A 23,186-nucleotide genomic window follows, 5' to 3' on the forward strand; every position below is an offset into this window, starting at 1 on the left:
TGATGCTGATGTCAATTTACCATTTATTGGTGTCAACAACATCAGGAACTATGTTTGAAAAAAAATATTTATATATAAAAAATATTATTATTGTTTTATAAGACTTAAAAATTTATCTAAAAAGAAACAACAAACTTTCCATTCAAGTTTTTTTTCTTTGAAAATAGGAATCGATCGCAGGGGTTTGTTGTTGTTGTAAAGCTGAAAGGGGGGAGAAAAAAATCTAAGGCAAAGAAACATTTCAGAATGTGGAATCAAACCAACAAAGCTCTCAACTCCAAAACCTAGATGTACTAGAGGGCGTGGGGAGGTCCGTTCCATTTATGAGTTAGGAGAAGAGCAAAAATATAGCGGGGAGAGTGTGGTGATAACAAAATGATCTCTTTTGGCAGGTCACAGCTGGGGAAAAGAACTCATTTTTTTTTCTTTTTGGAACACTAGCAGGGTCGGGTCGTTCGTTTGTTTGGTGCTTGTGATCCAAAGTAAACACCACAAGCCAAAGGGGATCTTTGCCCCTCTTCTCCTTTTTAGGTGTGTTTAGTCTCTAATATACTGGATCTGTGTGTAAGGCTGTAGGGGTGGGGTATGGTTTGGGGGGAGGGGGTTTGTTTTTCTTATTACAAAACTTCATACAATTTATTTTTTTGTAGTGAAAAAAAACAATTTCTTTTTATTTCGTGTTTTCCGTTGCCATTTTTTCGTTTTTTTTTAGGTATCTGTGTATTGTTGTTTTTCTTTTTTTTTTTTTTGTATTATACTTAAGCAGCTATAGCATCTTAGGAAAAAAATAAATAAATTTTATGAAAAATACATCGGAGGGAGGATAGATTTTTGGTGGTGGTGTTTTTGTTGTTGGCCTTTTTTATGTTTTGGTGTTTTGGTAATCTTTTAATGGAAATTGGGGTTAACTGCAAATGGAATGGAAGAGAAAGGTATTCAAAAAAAAAGTTTATGATTAGAATCGTAGAATTTTGAATAATTTCGTTAAAAATAAATTTGTTTGGGATTTTTTGTTTTGTGGGCAGTAGAGGGGGGTTAGTAAAACAAATATTAAACCAAATTTTTGTTTAGATATACAAATTTTGTTGTTGTTGTTTTTGTATACAAGAAGCTAGCGAGCGAACGAGCATTTTTAGCGGGCTTTCGATAAAAAAAAATCATTCCTGTGTGGGGGATGGCATAAATTACAACGATGTAGACGAAGAAGAAAGGAAGCAGCAGCAGCAAAGATATGTTTAAAGGCTTGGAGATCTTCGAGGTGGCGAGAGGGAGAGGTTTTTTTTTTCTTGGTGTTTTTGTTTTTTGTTCTACAACCTATTTGTTGTCTTTTTTCCCTTAATTTCTATTTTGTTTTAAATTCTTCAATATTTGCATTGTGTGTGTGTGTTATTAACAAAAAAAATATTTAGATTACAAGGGGACATAAGTAAAATCTAGGCTACAAGAACTTCTAAAAATCATAGAAAAATTTGTTAAGAGAAAAATTACAAAAAAAAAATCAAAAAATTTACTAAACAATAAAAAAAGTGGGGTTATGTTGAAAAAAAAATATTTTTCTTAAAAAAATTAACATTAATACAAATAAAAAAAAATATTTAAATAATAGGGGAACCTAAGTGGAATCTAGGCTGCAAGACCTTCTAAAAATGATAGCTATGACAAAAAATCATTTTTCCTAAACTATTGAAAAAATAGGGTTATGTTGAAAAAAAAAATTTTAAAATAAAAACATTAATACAAAATTGCAAATTAAAATTTCCTACTGTTAAGAAATATTGAGCAGTATTATACAATTTTTTCCTAATATTTCATTAAAATATTTATATGTAAAAAAAAAGTTGGGTTAGCATGAAATTTGTTTTTTAGGTTAGGAAAAAGTTGAAAAAATGTTTTTCTTATAAATGATGAATTTTATATCAGATAAAAAAAACAGCTTTGCTCTATTCCTAATATAATTAATATTTTCTTTTTTGTTCCGAAGGAATTAATTTTTTTAAAAAAATATTGGGTTATGTTGAAATTAAATAAAAAAAATACTTTCTTTAAAATTTGGATTTCATCACTGACTAATGCGTTTTTAAATGTGAAAAAATTAAATTAAGATTTTAAATTTTTTTTTTTAAAAAGTTAGGTTATGTGTATGACATTTTAACAAAAAAAAATATTTTTTTAGGATGTTGAAAAAAAATTGTTGAAAAAAAATTCTTTCAAAATTTGGATTTCATATCAGATTAAAAAAAAAAAACACATTTTTGCCTATTCTTAATAAAATTAAAATTTTTTTGTTCTGAAAAAAATTATAAAAAAATATTGGATTATATTGAAATTAAAAAAAAAAAAAATCTTTAAAATTTGGCTTTCTTCACTGACTCTAATGTCTTTTTTAAAGTAAAAAAAAAATCAACAAAAATTTTAAATTTGTTTAAAAAAGTTAAGTTATGTTGATTTTTTTTTTTTTTTTTTTTTTTTGGCAAATAACTTTTTCATATGAAGTTTTCAAAAAATGTTTCCCTTAATCATTGAGAAGTTCCCTTTCCTAAGATAATAATATTTTAATTATAATTTTTTTTTTTAATTTTCAAAGTTAGGTTATGTCAAAGAATATTTTTTTTTTAAATTCTAAATTTTAAATAACACTTAAAAAAACATTTCAAGCCTTTAGAAATTCTCTTAATAATTTGCATGATATAACGAAAATCAATTCTAAGTTAGGTTATGTTGAAAAATATTTTTCTTTTTTTTTTTTTTTTTTTTTTGAAAAACTTAAGTTTTCAATAAAATTTTAAAAACACATTTGAAGAATTTAGAAATTCTGTTCATAATTTGCATGATATAATAACGAAAATTGTAATTCTTTAAGGGTAGGTTATGTGGAAAATGTTAAGGAAAATTTAAAAAAATTTCAAAGTTAGGTTATGTAGAAAAAAATTATTATTATTATTTTTTATTTATTTTTTTTTTTTTTTTTTTTTTGAAAAAATTAATTTTTTAATGAAATTTTAAAAACACATTTAAAGAATTTAAAAATTCTCTTATTAATTTGCTTGATATAATAACGAATATTGCAATTCTTTAAAGGTAGGTTGTGTTGAAAAATATTTTCTTGACAAAAAAAATAGTTTTTAATAAAAAATTAAAAAAAAAAATTAACCTATACTCTCTTTAATTCTTTTCCTAACAAGTATATTTTGTTATATTTAAATAAATTTTTATTAATATTATTTAAAAAAAATTAAAAAAAAAATTAAAAAAAATAAAAAAATGGATATTAAAGTGAGGTTAGAAATAAAACCTTGCTAAAAAAATTGATATTAAAGTGAGGTTAGAAATAAAACCTTGCTATTTTTTTCCTAAATATTATTTTGAAATGTGATCTGTCATTGCCTTTTTGTCCTAACCCCTAAATCTTTAATTTTATTTTGTTAATAACACACACACATGCCAATTTAATAATAGTAGAGAAATTATTGTTTTTTTCGTGTGTATTGTGGTTGGTGTTGTTGTTGGTGTATATATGTATGTATGTGTTAATTAATAATGCAATAAACATGCCAATAGCAATTTTCTTTTAATTTAAATATATTTGTTTTTTTGAAGAAAGAGTTAAGATTTTTGAAATGAATTTTTTGTTTTCTAAATGGGATGTATGTTTTTTTGGTGTTCACAACTCATTTGAATTTGTTGTTCTTGTTGTTTTTTTTTAATGTAATTGTAGTAAATAGTGTTTTTTTATTTATTTATTTTGTTGTTATATACAATTAAAAATGTTTTATTTTATTTATTTATTTTTTTTCGCTATCCTTAATATTTCGTTTTTTGTTTTTCTTTTTTTTAATTTAATGCAGATCCTTAAAATGGAGACATTTAATAATTTACATATATATTTGTTGTTGTTTTTTGTTTGTTTTGTTTTTTTAAATATTATACCACTAAACTAAATTTACGAATGTCTAATAACATTATCATCATTAGTGAATGATTATTAATTAAATCATCATCAAAAAAAACGAAGACTATTTGTTGTTATGTTTTTTTTTCTCATTTTTTTTTAAATATATATAAGTCACAATAATACTTCTAAAACCTATATATGTGTTCTTGTTGTTTTTGTTGTTATGTTTATTATTATTGTAGAAATACAGCTAGTTTTGGGGCCAACAATTTTTAGAGAGAGAGTTTGAGAGTGGTTTAGAATCTCTGTAGAAAAAAAATAAATGTGTGGCCGAAATACAAAATGAGGTGGTATTTAGTTTTTGTTTTGGCTTTTTTTCTCTATGTGGAAATTTTTCCTTTTTTTGTTTTGTTGTTGTTTTGGAACAAATAATGCTTCCCTACCAAGCTGTATTACCCAAATATTTTTATTTGCTTACCCAGGTTTTCAAAATCCCTTCTTTTTGTTTTGTTTTTCTTATTTTTAAATTGCTATGTATATATATATTTCTTAAGTACCGATAAACAAAAAAAAAGTTGAGAGAGATGGATAGACAGAAGACAGCATGAAAAAAGAAAATTAATTTAATGGAAAACTTTTGTGAGAAGAAATTATTGCTTTTTTGTTGTTTGTTTTGTAACTTGTTTTCCCTTCTTCTGTAAACCCAATACATAAATATTTAAACTATTTATTTATATAAAAAATTATTTAAAAAAAATAATCCTCCTTACTATTTTGTTTTCTTCTTTGTTTGATAAAAAATAAATCATAACCTATAAATTTGTATAAAAATATTGTGTTGTGGCTTTCAAAAAAAAAATCTATATATGAACAAAAATTGCACTATTACATGTATGTGTGTGTGATTTGTTTGTATATAATTAATTTTAATAATAATAGAGAAAATAATGGGAATATGTATGTATGTATATATGCTGCAGAGAGATTCATTCAAATACGCATATAGCCAAATATATGTATAACAAAATTATCAAACCAAAGAAAAAAGCTTTATATTTTGTTTTTGTTTTTTTCAATAAGGGTAGAGAGAAAAAGGCGCCAAAATGTTATTTTTTGTTTTTAAGCCTAAAATGTTATTAAGTTTTCTTTTTTTGCTTTTTGCATTTATAAGTTAGTATTGGGTAAACAATTAGTTAACATTATATAATATTTGTTTCTTTTTTATTATTTGCAACAATTTGGAGTTCAAACTTGGTTTTTTATGTTGCCTTGCATTTTGTTTTGCTTTGAAGTAGAAAAATTTGTTTTTGTTAGGTTAATAATTTAATATATAAAGAAAGCATTTAGAAAAAAAAATAGATACAAATAGAGTAGAGATATTTGAAAACAAATTAGTTTGGTATGCACGCACATAACGACAATGATTATTGGCTTTTTTTGTATCGTATATTATATATATATAGATGTAATAGTAAGTAGTAGTTGTTTTTGTTAAGAAAATTGGGAGGTTTTGTTTAGAGGGGTTGGGTTGAGGGGGGGTTATTAATTTTAAACTTAAATTAATTTAAGACTGCATAACAAACAAGAGGCCAAAAAATACGGCCCACATTAATATGATCCCGTGCACTTTATAAATGGGATTCTCACCGTCAGCGATCTTTCTAGCAGCGAATTTGAGTGTTTCATCTAATAAAACTACAGGAATAGAGAATTTCATCACAGTTATCCATTCATCGCCCGACAATGGTGTCACTTGGAACACGGTCTATATATTACATATTAAAAAAATGTTTTGTTAATAAAAAATTACATTTTTGGGGTTAGGTTTAGAATAAATAAATAAAAAACAACAACAAATACTCACGGAAAGAACATCTACGTAGAGAATGACAAAGTGCAATGAGAAGGACAAAGCCATTGAGCCAATCAACCACATGTTGGACCATGGGGGCATAACCAACAAAGATTGATTTTCAGACAAGCTGTAAGAGGGAGAGAGAGAGGAATTTTTAATAAAACGATGTTTACAAATAAATTTGTAAAAAATTGATAACCAAAACTTTATAAAGATTTTTTTGAAAATTATTGAAAAATATTTTTTAAAAAAATATTTTTTTAAAAAATAATTTTTATAAAAAAATCAGATTTTTTTTATTATTTTTTATTTTAATATTCCAAAATATATATTCAATTTTTTTAAATTCTTCCATTTTTTTTTTAATCTTCAAAAAATATTTTAAATCTTTAAATCAAAAAAAAAATAATTATTTTTTCTTTTAATATTCCAAAATGATTAATCAATTTTTTATTAAATTTTTCCAAAAACTTTCTGTAAATCTTCCAAAAATATTTAAAATCAAAAAAAAAAAAAAAAAAAAAAAAATTTCAACATCTTCCAAAATTTTTTTCAAAAATAATAACTTTTTTTTAAGTCAGATTTTTTATAATTTTTAAATTTACCGAAAAGATTATTCATTTTATTTTTTAAATCTTCCAAAAATACATATTTTTTAAACTTTCAAAAATATATTTTTTTAACTTTCAAAAAATATATATTTTTTTTAGTCTTTCAAAATAATAATATTTTTTACCCTAAAAAATATATATATTTTTTTTAATCTTTCAAAAAAATATTTTTTTAAAAAAATGTACGTTAATTTTTTTTATTATTTTTGGTAATTTTCTAATATTTTTCAATTTTTTTATTTTCAAATATTTTTCAAATTTTAAAAAAATATATTTTTTAAATTATTTTTATAGAAAATCTGATTTTTTTAATTATTATTTCTTTTAATATTCCAAAATATATATTAAATTGTTTTTTTAATTCTTCCAAATTTTTTTTCAAATCTTCCAAAAAAAATTTAAATCTTTAAATCCAAAAAAAATTAATTATTTTTTCTTTTATAATATTCAAAAATGATTAATAAATTTTTTATTAAATTCTTCCAAAAACTTTCTTTAAATCTTCCAAAAATATTAAAAATCTTGAAATCCAAAATATATTTTTTTTCTCAAAAAAAAAAAAAAATTCCAAAAAAATGTTTTTTCAACATCTTCCTATTTTTTCAAAAATAATAATTTTTTTAAAAGTCAAATTTTTTATAATTTTCTTAATTTTTTTTTTTAATTTTAATTAATTATTTTTAATTTTAATTTTTTTAAAACATTATTCATTTTTATTTTTTAAATCTTTCAAAAATATATATTCTTCAATCTTTTAAAAAATATTTTTTTATTCTTTCAAAAAAAAAAATATTTTTTTATTCTTTCAAAAAAATTTTTTTTTTTTAAAAATAGATTTTTTAATCTTTCAAAAAATATTTTTTCAAAAAAAAATTTAACTTAATTTTTTTAAAATTTTGTTAATTTTTCAATTTTTTTTTAATTTTCCAATTATTTTTTAATTTTCCAATTTTTTTAATTTTCCAATTTTTTCAATTTTTTTAATTTTTAAAACATATATATTTTTTTTAAATTTAAAAATTTGAAATCTTCTAAAAAATATATTTTTCTATTAAACCCATTTTGTTTTTGAATTCTCATAACTCACCTGTTCATGGCGTTAAGCATTTCAATTGTTACCAATACGGAAAGAGCCATGGTCATGGCATGAGGATCGCTGAAGATCTTGCAGTCAACACCCTTGAATTCATCACCACCGCCCAAGCAGGACAAGTGATGGGTGAGTTGCCAGTAGCTTAGATGGGGACCGGTTTCGGCGAACAAGAACCACCAGGCAGCAGAGCCGACGGTAGCAGCACCGACATAACCACCAATAGCCATGTAACTAGAAGAAGATACAACAAAAACAAAATATTCAAAAAATAAATCCAATCGCTACTCTCTCTCCAACTTACCGGAAGAACAACCAGCCAGAAATCAAACCTTCATCAGCCTTACGTGGTGGTTTTTCCATGATATCCATATCAGGTGGGTTGAAGCCGAGAGCGGTAGCTGGAAGACCATCAGTAACCTAGGGCAATCAAAAGAAAAAACAAATTAGTTATCTCTCGCCTGCTTCTTCTCTCTCTTTTTCGTCTTCTTACCAAGTTAACCCACAACAATTGCACGGGAATCAAAGCCTCTGGCAAGCCCAAGGCAGCAGTCAAGAAAATGGACACGACTTCACCAATATTGGAAGAGATCAAATAACGAATGAACTGTTTCATGTTGTTGTAAATGGCACGACCTTCTTCAACGGCAGACACAATGGAGGAGAAGTTATCATCAGCCAATACCATCTCAGCGGCAGATTTGGCTACAGCAGTACCCGAACCCATAGCAATACCAATTTCGGCCTTCTTCAAGGCGGGGGCATCGTTGACACCATCACCAGTCATAGCAGAGATTTCGTTCATGCTTTGCAAGTATTCAACAATCTTCGATTTGTGTTGGGGTTCTACGCGAGAGAACAAGCGAGAGCGGGATACGGCAGCCTTTTGTTCGGCAGGCGACAAGTCATCGAATTCACGGCCAGAGTAGGATTTGCCAGTGGTATCTTCATCTTCGGCGAAAACACCAATACGACGGCAGATAGCTTCAGCGGTGGCCTTGTTGTCACCAGTGATGACAATGACACGGATACCAGCGGCACGGCAACGGACAATGGCGTCGAAGACTTCCTTACGTGGGGGATCCAACATACCGACAACACCGACAAAGGTAAGATTGACTTCGTATTGGTAGAATTTGGTGGAGTCTCCCAAGTCCATTTGTTCGGGGCTCATGGGGCTATCGGCAACAGCCAAAGCCAAGCAACGCAAGGTATCGCGGCCAGTACCGTATTGACCGGTCAAGGTGAGGATCTTGGCCTTCAAGGCGCTGGTCAATGGAACCTTAGAGGTACCGACACGGGCGTGTGTGCAACGTTCCAAGACACCTTCGGGGGCACCCTTAACGAACAATTTGGGTCCAGTGCCCAAGCGGGATGGCTTCAAGGGTACACAGTAAGAAGACATGGATTTACGATCGCGGGAGAATTCCAAGGTGAATTCCTTCTTCCACTTGGTTTCGATTTCCTGACGGACGCAGATGGCAGCAGAACGACGATCCAAACCAGACTTGTTCACACTGAAGGGGTTCATCTTTTCGGCCAAGACAATCAAGGCGGTTTCGGTGGCTTCACCGACCTTTTCGAAGCACTGTTTGAATTCATTGTAATCAATGGCGGAGTCGTTACACATGATGCAGATGGTGGCCATTTCTTGCAAGACATCGTAGTCGGCAGCCTTAACCTTTTGGCCGTTCAAGAAGACCTCACCGATGGGTTCGTAGGTGGAGCCAGTCAATTCGAATTCCAAGAAGCTGCTGTCATTGCCCTCAACCTTGTCGAAGACGAACATGCGGGAAACGGACATTTGGTTGGTGGTCAATGTACCGGTCTTATCGGAGCAGATAACAGATGTGCAACCCAAGGTTTCAACAGATGGCAAGGAACGGACAATGGCGTTCTTCTTGGCCATACGGCGGGTACCCAAAGCCAAGCAAGTGGTGATGACAGCTGGCAAACCTTCGGGAATGGCAGCTACAGCCAAGGCGACGGCAATCTTGAAATAGTAGATGGCACCCTTGATCCAGGAACCACCGTGGGCGGGATCGTTGAAGTGACCAATGTTGATGGCCCAGACAGCAACGCAAATAATCGAAATAACCTTGGACAATTGTTCGCCGAATTCATCCAATTTCTGTTGCAATGGAGTCTTGATTTCCTCAGTCTCGGACATTTCAGTACGGATTTTACCAATGGCAGTGTTGAGACCAGTACCGATAACAACACCACGAGCCTTACCGGCAGCGACATTGGTACCAGAGAACAAAATATTCTTCTTATCCTGATTGACGGCACGGGGATCGGGAATGGCATCGGTGTGCTTAATAACAGAAACCGATTCACCAGTCAAGATAGATTGATCGATACGCAAGGTGGTCGAGTAGATATGTGTCAATCTAATATCAGCTGGGATCTTGTCACCCACAGATACTTCAACAATATCACCGGGCACGATTTCCTTCGCTCTAATCTTTTGGATACCTGATTTGTCTTGACGGACAATTTTGCCCATCTCAGGTTCGTATTCTTTCAGGGCCTCGATAGCGGATTCAGCATTTCGTTCTTGCCAGACACCGACAACGGCATTAGCAATCAAAATCAATAAAATAACTAAAGGTTCTACAAATGCAGTGAAGGTATCTTCATGTTCTTCAAAAAGGGCTAAGACCTGAAATGAGGGGGTGAGAAGAAAAGAAGGGATTATTGTTAAGTTGAAAATGTAAAAAAAACAGTTGTGTGATGGAAAAATGGAAATGATAGGATTTGTAACAAATCCCGGGTTCCTCTTCCATCAAACGCTTAGATTTTTTTAAATTTAAATTGGGGAAAAAGTTGGGTATATAATCTCTTAGAATCTATGTTTTCCATTACATATCCAGCTTTAGTTGTGTATGTGTGTGTTTTACTTACGAAAGAAATAATAGCGGCCAAAAGCAAAATCTTGACAAGCAAATCATCGAATTGTTCTAAAACTAGCTGCCAAATCGATTTGCCTTCTTCGGTAGGTAATTCTGCAAGGTAAGAAAAAGAAAAAATAGATTGTTATTAATGTGTAGTTTTAGGTAGAAAAAAATCAGGATCGAATTTTGAGGACCCAAGAAAAACAAAAAAACTGAAAATGGTGAAAATCCCAGGCCGAACCTATTATACCCCTTGCCATATGGATAATGACATTATTTGGAAATAAGTATCCTACCCAAGTAGGTTCTATACTGCGTCAAGAAAGGTTTAAACAATCTGGACAAACCAGAAATACTAAAAAATTCCATCCACTTTTGATGAGAACTTTGCATAGAATCTCTTCGAGAGTTTCTTCAAATGGGGGCTATATCCAAAACTCTTAATTTTTGGTAGAGAACAATAAAGATTAGTTTTTGGTAGGGAGGTTTACTACACAGACTAAATCATCCAAATAGCTAAAATCGATCCGGATCTTTTTACATTTCAAAATCCCAAAAAAAACGACTAAATCTAAATCGAAATATCTAAAATAGGAATTGTATATTCCCTCTTCAATATATGTTCCAGTCTGACCTAATTTTATCATATCCAGTCTATGGAAAATTCCATAAATATTTATGAAAGGTATAACTTACCGTTGGGGCCATATTTCTTTTGGTTTTCTTTAACTTGGTCGAGTGTCAGGCCACGTTCAGGATCTGTGCCAAAGTGTTGTAACACCTGTTCGACGGTTTTAGCATGACCGTCTTCCATGGCTTAGCTTTAAGAAGCACTTAGCGTAACTGTAAGAAAACAAAAAAAGATAAAATTGTTAGTTCTTTTGTAACCAAAAAATGTACTCAATGAGAAAAATAAAACTATGTTCAAATACTAAACACATGTTATGTTTTTTTACAATAAGTTTTTCTGTTTTGGCCATGACATTCAAAGAAAAACGCGCGAGACAATTTAATAATAGCAAAAAAAATAAGAGGGAAATAAGCTGTGATTGTTTTGCCGCTTCCTATGTTTCGATGAACAAAAAGAATGACTAATATTAAAGGTTCGTTGTGTGTGGGAGAGGTCTAAGATACATTTTAACTTCAATCGAATCCAATGGAATACACATATTCCATGAAATTGACAATTTAAACCCACTGGGTCAACGGAAATCTATTAGAATGTAAATGTCCTTTAACATAACCTCAAAAACGTTTTTTTTTTTTTTTAATTTCATGTTGCCTTATAATGTAAAGAAAATCATGATATGGCCCTGCGACTCTATTCTGCAAGACAATATTTATATGAATATTTCGTTTTTTAAATTATTATATCATTTAAAAATCAGTTACTTTATTATTGGACATCAACGATCAGGCGTTAATTGTTCTTCTTCTTCTTCTTGCCACTAGAGCTAACATTCACTGTAGATCATGATTTTACTTTAATAAATTACAAAAAGTAAAAGGATTTTGGTACTTTTCCCAGCATATAATTCAAACTATGGTCCTGTGACTCGATTTAGCAACAATATTTATAGTTTCTTAACTTATTATTTAAATAAATCACTATCACTTCATTATCTGACATTACAATACTACTTTAAAGTGGATGATAATTGTTCTTCTTCTTGTTTTCACTAATATTCACTGTTGATTATCAGCATTAAAAAATAAGAGAGTTACAAGTATTTTAGCGCTTTCTTTGCAAAGAGAATTCAAACAGTATCCTTATTAAGCCACAACATTTATATTCATAATTTATCATTTAAAAAAATGCATCACAATTAATTAAAGTTAATATTACTAGCCGTTTATAGAACAGATGATAGTTTTTCTTCTTCTTCTCTGCACTAACTAACATCCACTGTGGATTAACATTACAACATTAAGGAAATTAGAAGAGACTTCAGGATTTGGCCACATTTCACGTAAATAAAGGACTTTAGCTCTTTTTGCAAAGGGAATTCAATCTGCATCCTTTTTAACAATATTTATATTCACAATTTAATATTTTAAAAATAAATGCATCACAATTAATTTAGTTAACAATACTAGTTGTTTTTAAGACAGGTGATAGTTTTTCTTCTTCTTCACTCCACGAACTAACATTCACTGTGAATTAACATTGCAACATTAAGGAAATTAGAGGATTTTTGCACATTTCACTTAAATATTTAAAACTGTGACCCTGAGGTCTAATGTAGTATTAATATTTTTAATTTTTTATTTTATATTGAATCCACACGTTAATATTATTACTTTACTAGACTATATTTCATTAAAATTCTTTTAAGAAGCACAGTTGATAACTGTGTTTCTTCCTTTCACTAAGTGACATTCACTGTTGATTATTGACCCAGAACTTGAATTGACAGAAAATATTTGTAATAATTTGTCTTTTAAATAAATGTATCACTTAATAATTCTAATTTTCTATAATAAAACAATGTACTGCTTTTATAAAACCATTGATAACTGTTCTTCTTCCTTTCACTAACTGACATTCACTATTGATGATTGACCCAGACGTATTTGTAATGGTAATTTGTCTGTTAAATAAATGTATCACTTAATAATTCTACTATAAAAAATTATACATTTTCTTCTTATTATTTTCAAGAAAAAAGGTATTAAAGATTTTTCGAACATTTTGCAAATGATTGGCCTTTATCTTTATTCAACTGCTGGTAAATTGTATTAATAATTTATTATGTAGACATATTCTATAGGTAATAAAGATATCAATTATTAGGACAGGTGATAATAATTATTCTTCTTCCCTTCAAAATAACACTTTCGCAATATAAGTTTATGAAATTAGAATCGTCTAAATAGTATAGTAATATTTGCACAACTCATTTATTATTACTTTGTTGCACGAAAAAGGGGTTTTATAGTTTTTTAGAACAAATTGTTTTTAACAAAAATCGTCAACCTGTCGATCTTCAATTTATATTGGTGAAAGTTTACACTTTAATTAAAAATATTAATTTTTAAAATAGGTGATAATTGGTCTCCTTTCCTTGAACTCTCACGATCAAATGTGACTTGTGTGAAATGAGAACTAATTTTCAAAGTATTATTTTTAATAATTCAATTAATGATTAATTAATATAAAAGAAATCGGATTTCAAAAAAAGTTAGATTATAAATAACTTTGTCAAAGAAGAACATTTGCCCGATTAGAGAAATCAACTGTTGTAATGTACCGTTCACACAGTGACTTTAATAGCATGGGGGATTTTATTCTCCAAATGTGGGGGATTTTTTTCTCCATTAATATGTGACTTATGTGAAATAAGAAAAATTTAAAAAATATTATTGCTTATTATACTATAACGATGATTCAATTATAAAAAAACACGTCAGTCTTTTTTTTTTAATTAAGTTATAAATAATGCTTCAAGTACCGATTAAAACGTTTGGCTTTTATAATGTACTGTTCGCACAATGATAATAATATATTTTTTCTCCCATAAAATAGGTGATTTTTTTAATAAAAAAAGGCAGAGACTAATTATAAAACTAATGCTACATTTCCACTGAACATGATTTCGGTAGTATACATAAAGGTATGTTAACATTTACGAAATCCACTCGATCTCAAATGTCAATTTCATAGCGTATGGGTCAAATATAATCCACTGGATTAACGTGACGTATACGCAAAGGAATTGACGTTTGAGATCGAGTAGTCTAAACGTAGCCTTAGTTAAATCTTTACGAAAGGTAAGAGGAAATGATGACATCATAAAACACGGACTCTCTCTTTTTTCAAATGTCATTGCCGCTTAGACATATATATGTCAAATAAATCCTCATAAAGTAGGTTAACCCGGTAAAAAGTTCTAATGTAAATGCCGTTATACTCTTTCCCAAAAAAAAGATCTATAAAATTTACGTCTTCATAGAAATTAGAAATTGAAATAAGATGTAAATTTGGAACTAATTTTTTATGTCTATGTGCAAGTTTAAATATATTAAAAAAACAAAACGTCAATGAGAACGCTCTCTCCTCTACGATGACAAAATGACAAATGTCTGACAAATCCTATTTTGCACGAGAGCAAACAAATAGCAAATCGCATTTGTAATTAAAGAAATGTTATTAAATATAAATTTCATTTATAAAAATCAACTAATCCAGAGAAAGTAACTGTCCGCTTTGATATATTTTTTGTTAGACAAAAAAAAAAAAAGAATCGAAAAACTTTCACAATTCCCCCAAACCCCAGACAAAAGGTTAATGTGCGATAATATTAGCAACAACAATGGCAAAATACAACAACAAAGAGACACAATTTTTGCTACGTAGTCCACATTAACAACAACAATAAAAAAACAACTTGTTTTTCTTCACCTGGGTGGTGATCTTTGCAGTGTGTGACATATACCTTTATCAACCCTTAATGAACATGACCAACAAGTTTTTGTCGTTGTTGTTGCTCTTGCTTAATCCTCATACCCTGCCGACAAGGTAGAAAAAAAAATAACCGTGTGAAAACTAATTGTGATAAGAACTTAAAATGAAAAAACGACAACAACAACAACGTCGCAATTTAAATCGGAAGTTTGCTGTTATCTTTTTTTGTCGCTTCTTTAAAAGGTGGTGGTGACACCCCACCGCCAACCAGCAAACAATATTTACTGTATATCTCCTAATTGAAAGCTGGAGAGATAACATTTTTTTTAATCTGAAGATAACTGAGGAGTACCATGGGTTGGCCTAGTTCCATTATGCTTACCCTAATTTATAATAACAACAAATATTTGTCAAAGAAATCTTGTCAAAGTAAACCTTTGCCAAGGTAAAAATAACACAAATCCTATTTAATTTCTAGTTTTCTCTTTTAAATGAAAGCCAAAATTATTTTGTTAATTGTACATTTTTTTGGCACAAAAAAAGTCTACGGGTTGACCCATGCCGTGTAATAATGGGATGACTTGGTCAATTCGAAAAGAACACGTGTAACATCATATAGCGTGGTTTTATATTTGCCGGGATCGGGATCGGTGTTGAGAGTTTCTCTCTCTCTCAGTGGTAAATTGTGAATTGTGTTGGAAAACATTGCCACAGGTAGGAACAAAAAAGTACGAAAAGGTACCTTAAATTCTACTTCAAATGATAATAAATCATAATTATCGAGAAATATTGGCCAATATTTATACCAGTTATTTGCATAAATAACATATGTTATAATTTAAGCGTAAATGTATTCACGAATAATAAAAAAAATCTAATTTTTGTTTTGGTACGTTTATGTCAATTCGTACCTTTTGTTAACAAAAAGTACGCTTGTTACAAAATTAAAAATAGCGCAACTCTAATTACTCTCTCTCTCGAGAGAAACTCTCAACACCGATCCCGATCCCGACAAATATAAAATCACGCATAGAAATAATTTTGCAAACATTCTCCCGTTGCCTGCCTGCGAGACAGCCTTCTATTTGCCAAATTGTCGTCAATGCCTACGTATCGTTATTCACTCTCTCACTCTGTCTCACATTGGCTCTCTCAACACAGAGGCAGGCAGCACACTCTTTTCTTTTCACTGACTTTGGATGACTGTTAATGCTTCTTCTTCTGCTTCGTATTCTTTATGAACTGACTTGCCCGCCGCCTTTGCCGCTTGTTTTCTTTGCATGAATAAACCCGCTTCACCTCTTACCCAAACACACACACACACACAGCGAAAAATAAAAATTTACGAAATAAAGAAAACCAATGAACAATTTCACTTATATTTCGTTTAGACGACATCTCAACCACATACAATAACCATTCTATTGCGCATTCCTTTGTGGTTTTCTATTGCAAAAAAACTCATATTCTATTAATTTCACTTAATACTTTTTTCTAGATGATATTACAACAACAACCACACTTTCTTTGAAAAGGCACCGAGCCACACATAGGAATTTGCCGAATTGCAATTTGCACACACCACAGGCAGAAAAAATCAAAATTAAACTTGCACTCGTCGTCAAGGTTTTTTTGGTTAATAATTTCTTTGTTTCTTTTTGGTAAATACCTGTATGTAATAATAGTAATAAATACTAAAAAGAGTTTATAGATTTAAACTTATACACTAGAGAACTATAACTATATATATATTCTTCTTTTCTTGTTGTGTGCTGGAGGTTTCAACGTATAAAATATAAAGCTTGTGATTTTGCAAAAAAACTAAAGTGTGTTGGCTCTCCGCTCTCTTTAAGTCTGACAGGCACACACACGCACGCACACAAACACATTTAGCACTGGCAGCAGCCGTAGTTACTGTTCAATGGATTGATTTGCAATGCTGCTGATTCTGCTTCTTCTTCTTAACAACCTCGATGTTATCAATGATGATGGATAACACACAAAAAATAGTTACTGTTCACAGGTCTGATTTATAACCACACGTTTTATTTAATTTTTTAAATTTAAAAAATAATTATGATTATTATTTACCGTTAACAAACAAAAAACACTTTATTATCTAACAAACGAAAGCAAACAAAGGATCACGATACGTTTGCTTGGGTTGCCGTTACACTTGTGCGCCTTACTAACACAAAATTTTATTTATTTGGCTTCGAAGCAAAAAAACACACACAACAATTGCCTGGGCATTCAGCGCGTTAAAATTTATTATTCATATTTCAATTGTCTGGGATTTTTGTCTATTTTTTTTTTGGTCGAACACAAATTGCGCTGAGCGTTGTGGCTGTAGCCGCGTAGCGTGTGTGTATGTTAGCGAGCTGCGCGCGCTACTGAATGTGTTTATGTTGGACGATTTGCGTTTTGTACTTATGACCCATTTGGTTTGACACGCTCATGACGGCCCACAGTGGCAGGTGTTTTTGTTGTCTTCAACAAAAAAGGGCTATTTGTAGTTGCTTGCTGGCTGGCGTACTTATTCCCCGGGAATTTGAATTGTTTCACTTTGTTGTTGTTTTTTTTTAATAATACCTTATTTGTATACAATTGTTGACTTTTTTAGGTCAAAGAGAACAAGAACAGAACAAGGAAAAAAAATAAATAAATAAACCATTACAATTTCTTCTTTCCAAAAAACAACAACACTGCATGCATTTGCATGCACTCACATCTCTGTATTTATATATTTAGCTACCGATTTATCGGTTGTCGGAAATGCTGTTTCTTAATTTATATAACCAAATTACAATAGCTAGCTAGCTGCTGGCCATTTTCCGTGATGGATGATTGCTTGGATGGACAGATAGATGGATGGATGTATAGATCTTTGTCATGTCATCTAATTGACAAGGGTATGTGGCTCTTGCTTCTTTTTTCTAATTAATATTAAAAAATACCTATTTATATATATATGTTCTAAAATTGAAGGCCATCCTGGCATGCTGTTTTAAATTTCTTTTCTTTTCAATTTTTTTTTAGTACACGTGATTAATCTCTAATGTTAAAGTTCGTTAGCCTCTTTTTTTGTATACATATGTACATACTTACATAATTAGAAAACAATGAGTATTGTCTACAATATATATTTTTTAGGTTATGCTTATGAAAAAAAGACAATTTTTTTTTAATATTTTTAGATTTAGAACAGAAATATGACCATAAAATAGATATTATTTAAGAAAAAAACCCAAAAACCCCTTGAAATTAATTAAAAAATTACATCAAATTAATATTTTGGTCATATTTCACAATATGTGTTTTTATTGTTGTTGTTGTAACAACAACGAAAGAAAGAAGAAAAAAACAAAAACAAAGGAAATACAGTTTCGTTAACCGGCAAATGAGAGCAAATTTCTAAATTTAAAAATTTCCAGGGTATAAGTACATACACAGATATATACATTGTTATTGTATATACAACAACATATGTTTTCAAGAGGTACTCAATAAAAACGACGAAATAAGAAGAGACCATAAACAATATTTCTAATTTGGAAGCAATCGTAAATGGATTTGTTATTGTCTTGCATAGAAATGCTGGTTTTATCTTTTATGTCATTCGCCAGGGAGATAATAATTTCCCGAAACACTTATTTTTCCCCTCCCAAAATTACTCGATTTAACGTCGTGTAAGGGAAAGGGAATTGACAAGATTCTTATGCTACATTTACATCAAAGGTATTTTATGAAGTAAACATCTTTTGACATTTAAATTGACACTTTGGCATATATACCAAATAAATGATAATTTCCATGAAATACGTTCAATGAAGATTTATTTGACATATTTGACAAATCCAGGACAATGTAAGTGTACTATAATATGGGATATTTAAATAATTCCAAACAAATGATTTTTATGTAAATATAGTTTTAAACACTGTTCACACTACACTTTTGACCAACTAAATACCAAAATAGATGGAAAGAAAAAAGGAAAAATAGAATAATGATGTCCATTTTTCTTTACACATATATATTCGTCATATCCGAATGTCATGTCCTGATTTGTGTAAGATTTTGTGCATGGCACAATTAATAGGTAGTCCATTTAGCGCAGCTGATGTCTCGATTAACTGTCAAAGTACGTAATTTCTACTTGAGTTCGATGTGCAATGTTGCCAACCATGTGAAATATTATAAGGAAGAAATTTGACAGATGGTGGAGACAAAAACAAAGGTTTTTTTTTTGTTTTGATACATTTTATCTTTGTGTTTACATTGTCATCAAATTGCATTTTATGATCTTTGTAGGCTTTTAGTATTGCACTGTTCCCACAACTGTTTTTGACAGTTGGACAATAAAACACAAAAAAAAAGGGAAAAAAAAACTTAGACATGTTATCCTTCATATAATTATTTGTTTATCGGAATGACATCTATATTTTTTTGGTAATGTGTTTAAGAGGATTTACTTTTTGTAACTATGAAATCCATTCGATTTGAAATGTCAATCCAATAGCGTATTCATCAAATATAAATCACTGGATTTATACATGACGTATATGCACGCTATGTAAATATTTCGGGTCGAGTGGTCTTCATAATCTAAACAAGCTATTAATTTGAATGTATTGTATAAAATTTTGGAAAAAGGGGAAACTTTGCGACATTTGAAAAACTAAATACAAAAAAGGAATAAAAATCATTAATATAAGTGCAATAATGCTCATTGATTATATTTTTCGTGTTTCGGGATAAATTTATTTTCTGAACAGCTGATTCTTTTTATTTATACAGACTTCCCGGTAGTTTCAAAGCCTATTGTAAAATCTTCAATGAAACGAAAATCATAAATGTCTTTGGATTTGTCGTCGTAAGGTGTCCTAGTTTTTACGGAAACAGAAACCGAATAAAAAAATGTCAACCGAATAAATAAAAAGCATCCCCCTTTACGAGAATGTATTTGAGGTATATATGTAATGGAATTGACAATTTATATCTACTGGATATAACAAAACCGCAGCAATGTAAACGTACTACAAGTTTGCATAAAAATTACGCTAGTTTTCGTAAAAATAACTAATATGTCAGCATAAACATGTTTCACATTGTGTACCACCCTTAGGAATGTGAGCAAACAGGGTGATTCGGATATAATAATATTAATCTAATCAAACTAACGCAACGTGCACACTACACATTTGTGTAACAATAATACGTGATCAAGGCATATTATCCAAGGAGACCAGCTGGATATTACCCGCTTGTAAAGTTTGCTGTCAAAATCCATTATTTTGATGCGACTTCCATTACAAAAACGTAAACAAAATCCAAATTATTGTCATTAGACTAAAAAAAAAACAGTTGACTTTCATTAATAAATCTGGTATGTGATGTTAATTTTTGCACAAAACTTAGGCCAAGTTCACACAGGAACATAACATCAACTGACATTTGACATTTTTTTTTTGTATGAACATAAAGAGCATCCTCCAAAGCTGGGAAATCAAATTGAATTGTGTATATTGAATTTTTCTTTTTAAAATAACTACGGAAACATAAAAAAACATTTATGCATATCAACGACATTTATGCTAATCGTTTAACTTAAAGTCGTTGTGGTAATTAGTTTTAAGTACAAAAATTTCATTTCCAGTTTTTTTTTAAAGTGACAATGAAATGTCAAAGTCCCCTTATGTTTGGAATTTTGTAAATGTATGTTATTAAAAAGAATGATTGACATTTCAATGTCCATAAAATGTACAAATTCGACCAATTTTGTGATCTATTTAATTTAATTTTAAATTAAAATGTATTTGCTGTCAAATAATTGTTTTATTTTGACATGTTATTATTATTTTTAATGGGGGTAGATTATGTTAAATTTATTGTCAAAACCACATTTATTGTACACATTGCTTAAAATGTTGGCATTAATTGAGGTTTATTTAGGAAAATAATACGACCCTTTCATAAAACACGTTTCATATTAACATAGCCTTATATAGGGTTCTATAGCTGCGCTGTAATTTCACATAGTACAAAAGGAAAATATTTTTAGACTTGTAAACAATTATAAAATTTGATGTAAAAATTATTAATATTTTGTACACATACATGTGTCTAATTATTAGACCATTTTGTGTACGTGTGTGGATTATCTAATTATTGTGCAAAAAACCTTCTGTCCACTTTTTTTTAATTTTTTGGCTTCCAATATTAGCAAATGTACATTTCATTTAGGATGACATTAATGATTGTCTACTTTTGAAATGCTCTGTTAATTATTGTTCATGATACATATATACCTTTGAAAAAAAATACACATATACATACATATATTTTTGTATGTGTGTCCGTACACATACAATGACATATTTTTTCAAAAAAAAAAAAAAAAAAAAAAACACATATTTATGTTCATATTCTTGCCAAAAATAACTTCTTGCCCGCAGCTAGCTAACTTGTTATGCAATGGCAAGCGTTGAAAAAAAACCGTAGGAGAAAATGAAAATATGAAAAACCATGAAAATTATTATATATTAAAAAAAATAGAAAATTTGTTTTTGTTTTTTTCGTCGTCTTGTGTGCTTTTTTTTCTCTCTCAACTTTGCTGAAATTTTAACAATAACAAAAATCTAACGAAAGCTTTTTCTGGCTCTCATTGGACCAATTTGTTGAAATATATATAAATACATATATATGTGTTCACATATATATATTATATTTATAAAAATATACCACTTGACAAACACATAAATATATGTTGACATTCCTTTGACAAGTCAATGCTTAAGGTGAGCTGGCGACAGAGCGAGTGTGTGGTTGAGATTTTCTTTCAAAAAAAAAAAAAAATGAACAAAGAAAATTATTACAAAAACATATAAAAAATTTTGTGGGAGAGAGTGTGTGTGTGACATATATATGGCTGAGAAAATGGTTTTCTTTTCCTATTTTCTTTTTTTCAAGGCACCCCTAGCCAAATATTTCTAATTAACTAATACCAATAAAATGATACACTTTGAAACACACACACACAAACACATTTGCAAGTATATACATACATACTCCGATTTTTTTTTGGGACCCCAACAGCAATTTAGTTAGTATGAAGAGCAAAACAGAAAAATAAGAAGAAGAACAAGAAAGAAAAATGCCATATAGCTGTTTATTAGAATTGAGTGGGGGGAGGCCAAAAGTTGTATATATGTATGGATGTGGCTAGGTTTGCTTAAAAGAGGAACCTTGAATAGTAGATGATGGTTTATTTTTAATTTTTTTGTATTTTTTTGCTTTCCTTCTATTTTTCATTTCTCTCTTAGATTTGTGGTAGGGGGGTGAATATTATCTTTTTTAAATATAATTTCACTATTAGTGATATATACTAACAAGTGCAGGTGCATACACGTGTGTGTGTATCTTTAGGGATTTCAAAAATAAAATGCCTAAGATTATACCTTTCAGAAAATTTTGAAATATATATCTATAAATACAACCCTGAAAACCCCCAATCATACAAATAAACACACGCTAAAATTATTTTGTCACATGACATTGAATATTTTTTAGAGCAAAATAGATTAGAAAAAGAGAATAAAACCCATTTATGCTCTTCTTTAAAAAAATATAACTCAATTAGTCCAATGACAATGCATACAATGTTTATATAACAAACAAAATATTTTATTATATTTTTTCGGTTTCAAAAGAAATTAAAAAAATATGATTATTGTATGATTGTGCCATGTAATATAACTCTTTTCACTGGGTATGTCTATTTTTTTACAGATTTTAATTTATTTTCGTAAAAAAAAACCTCTGCTACTCCTTCACATTTTAATGTTTCGTTTATTTCCTCTGGGTGTAAACCTAGTATTATCACATGGTAGAACAATGACAGTTACGGTCTTGTCAATAACAGTTATAACTCAAGCACTTAAAAATATAAGGATATCATGGGGAGTCCTTTATATTTTTGTTTAGCACACATTTTTTTGTTGTTGTTGTAATAATTTTGTCCTTTTTGGTAGTTATATTTTTATTTTTTTGGGAATATCGTTAACTCTTTTTTTAGTTAGTTTAAGTTCGTTCATTCTTCTTCTTCTTTTCTTTGGCAACTCATTGTAAATAATAACATGTGTTGTATGACAGTTATTTTTTATTGTTGTTTGCTTGTCATTTTTTCTTGATTTAACTTAAAAAGATAGTTGCAGTTTTTTTAACTTTAATTTTTTTTATAAAAAAAAACAAAACTTACAAAAATTTTCGTTATTTAAAAAATGCTGTTCGAACCCGAAAGAATTTTTTTATGTAATTATTATTTTTTAAATTTTTTGGCCCAGCCAAAAAATTAAGAACTAAAGGAAAAGATCGCGCTTTTGAAACGATCGACGGCGACTAAACACAGGGAGAAAGTGCTTGATGAGAGTGTCT

The 23,186-nt window shown here is 29.4% G+C and overlaps 1 protein-coding gene across 2 annotated transcripts; it reads right to left on the reverse strand.

Annotated features, from left to right (window-relative positions):
- Positions 1-23,184, reverse strand: LOC133327297 (calcium-transporting ATPase sarcoplasmic/endoplasmic reticulum type). 2 transcript variants are annotated; one of them, XM_061535853.1, is made up of 9 exons: positions 23,011-23,184; positions 11,042-11,188; positions 10,356-10,456; positions 7,942-10,113; positions 7,753-7,868; positions 7,446-7,682; positions 5,757-5,874; positions 5,540-5,657; positions 1-48 (listed from the first exon to the last, which is right to left on the reverse strand). In XM_061535853.1, exons 2-9 carry the CDS (start codon positions 11,157-11,159, stop codon positions 17-19), a joined length of 3,012 nt encoding a protein of 1,003 aa, XP_061391837.1. In that variant the 5' UTR covers positions 11,160-11,188; positions 23,011-23,184; the 3' UTR covers positions 1-16. The 2 variants fall into 2 exon arrangements, with proteins under 2 accessions (XP_061391837.1, XP_061391838.1); XM_061535854.1 differs by lacking the exon at positions 1-48 and adding an exon at positions 858-908.
- Between the last annotated feature and the right edge of the window lie 2 nt (positions 23,185-23,186).

The sequence above is a fragment of the Musca vetustissima genome, unplaced genomic scaffold, assembly GCF_032173495.1.
Source record: "Musca vetustissima isolate MV318-11 ecotype Yass unplaced genomic scaffold, APGP_CSIRO_Mvet_v1 utg28967, whole genome shotgun sequence".
NCBI classification, from domain to species: Eukaryota; Metazoa; Arthropoda; class Insecta; order Diptera; family Muscidae; genus Musca; species Musca vetustissima.

Excerpts from the sequence above, each read along its gene's own strand:
- LOC133327297 (XM_061535853.1), bottom strand. The coding sequence starts at position 11,159 with ATGGAAGACGGTCATGCTAAAACCGTCGAACAGGTGTTACAACACTTT. Across the intron at positions 7,683-7,752 it reads TCTGGCTGGTTGTTCTTCCG|TTACATGGCTATTGGTGGTT; the intron begins GTAAGTTGGAGA and ends ATCTTCTTCTAG. Across the intron at positions 5,875-7,445 it reads ATGCTTAACGCCATGAACAG|CTTGTCTGAAAATCAATCTT; the intron begins GTGAGTTATGAG and ends TCCCTCTTACAG.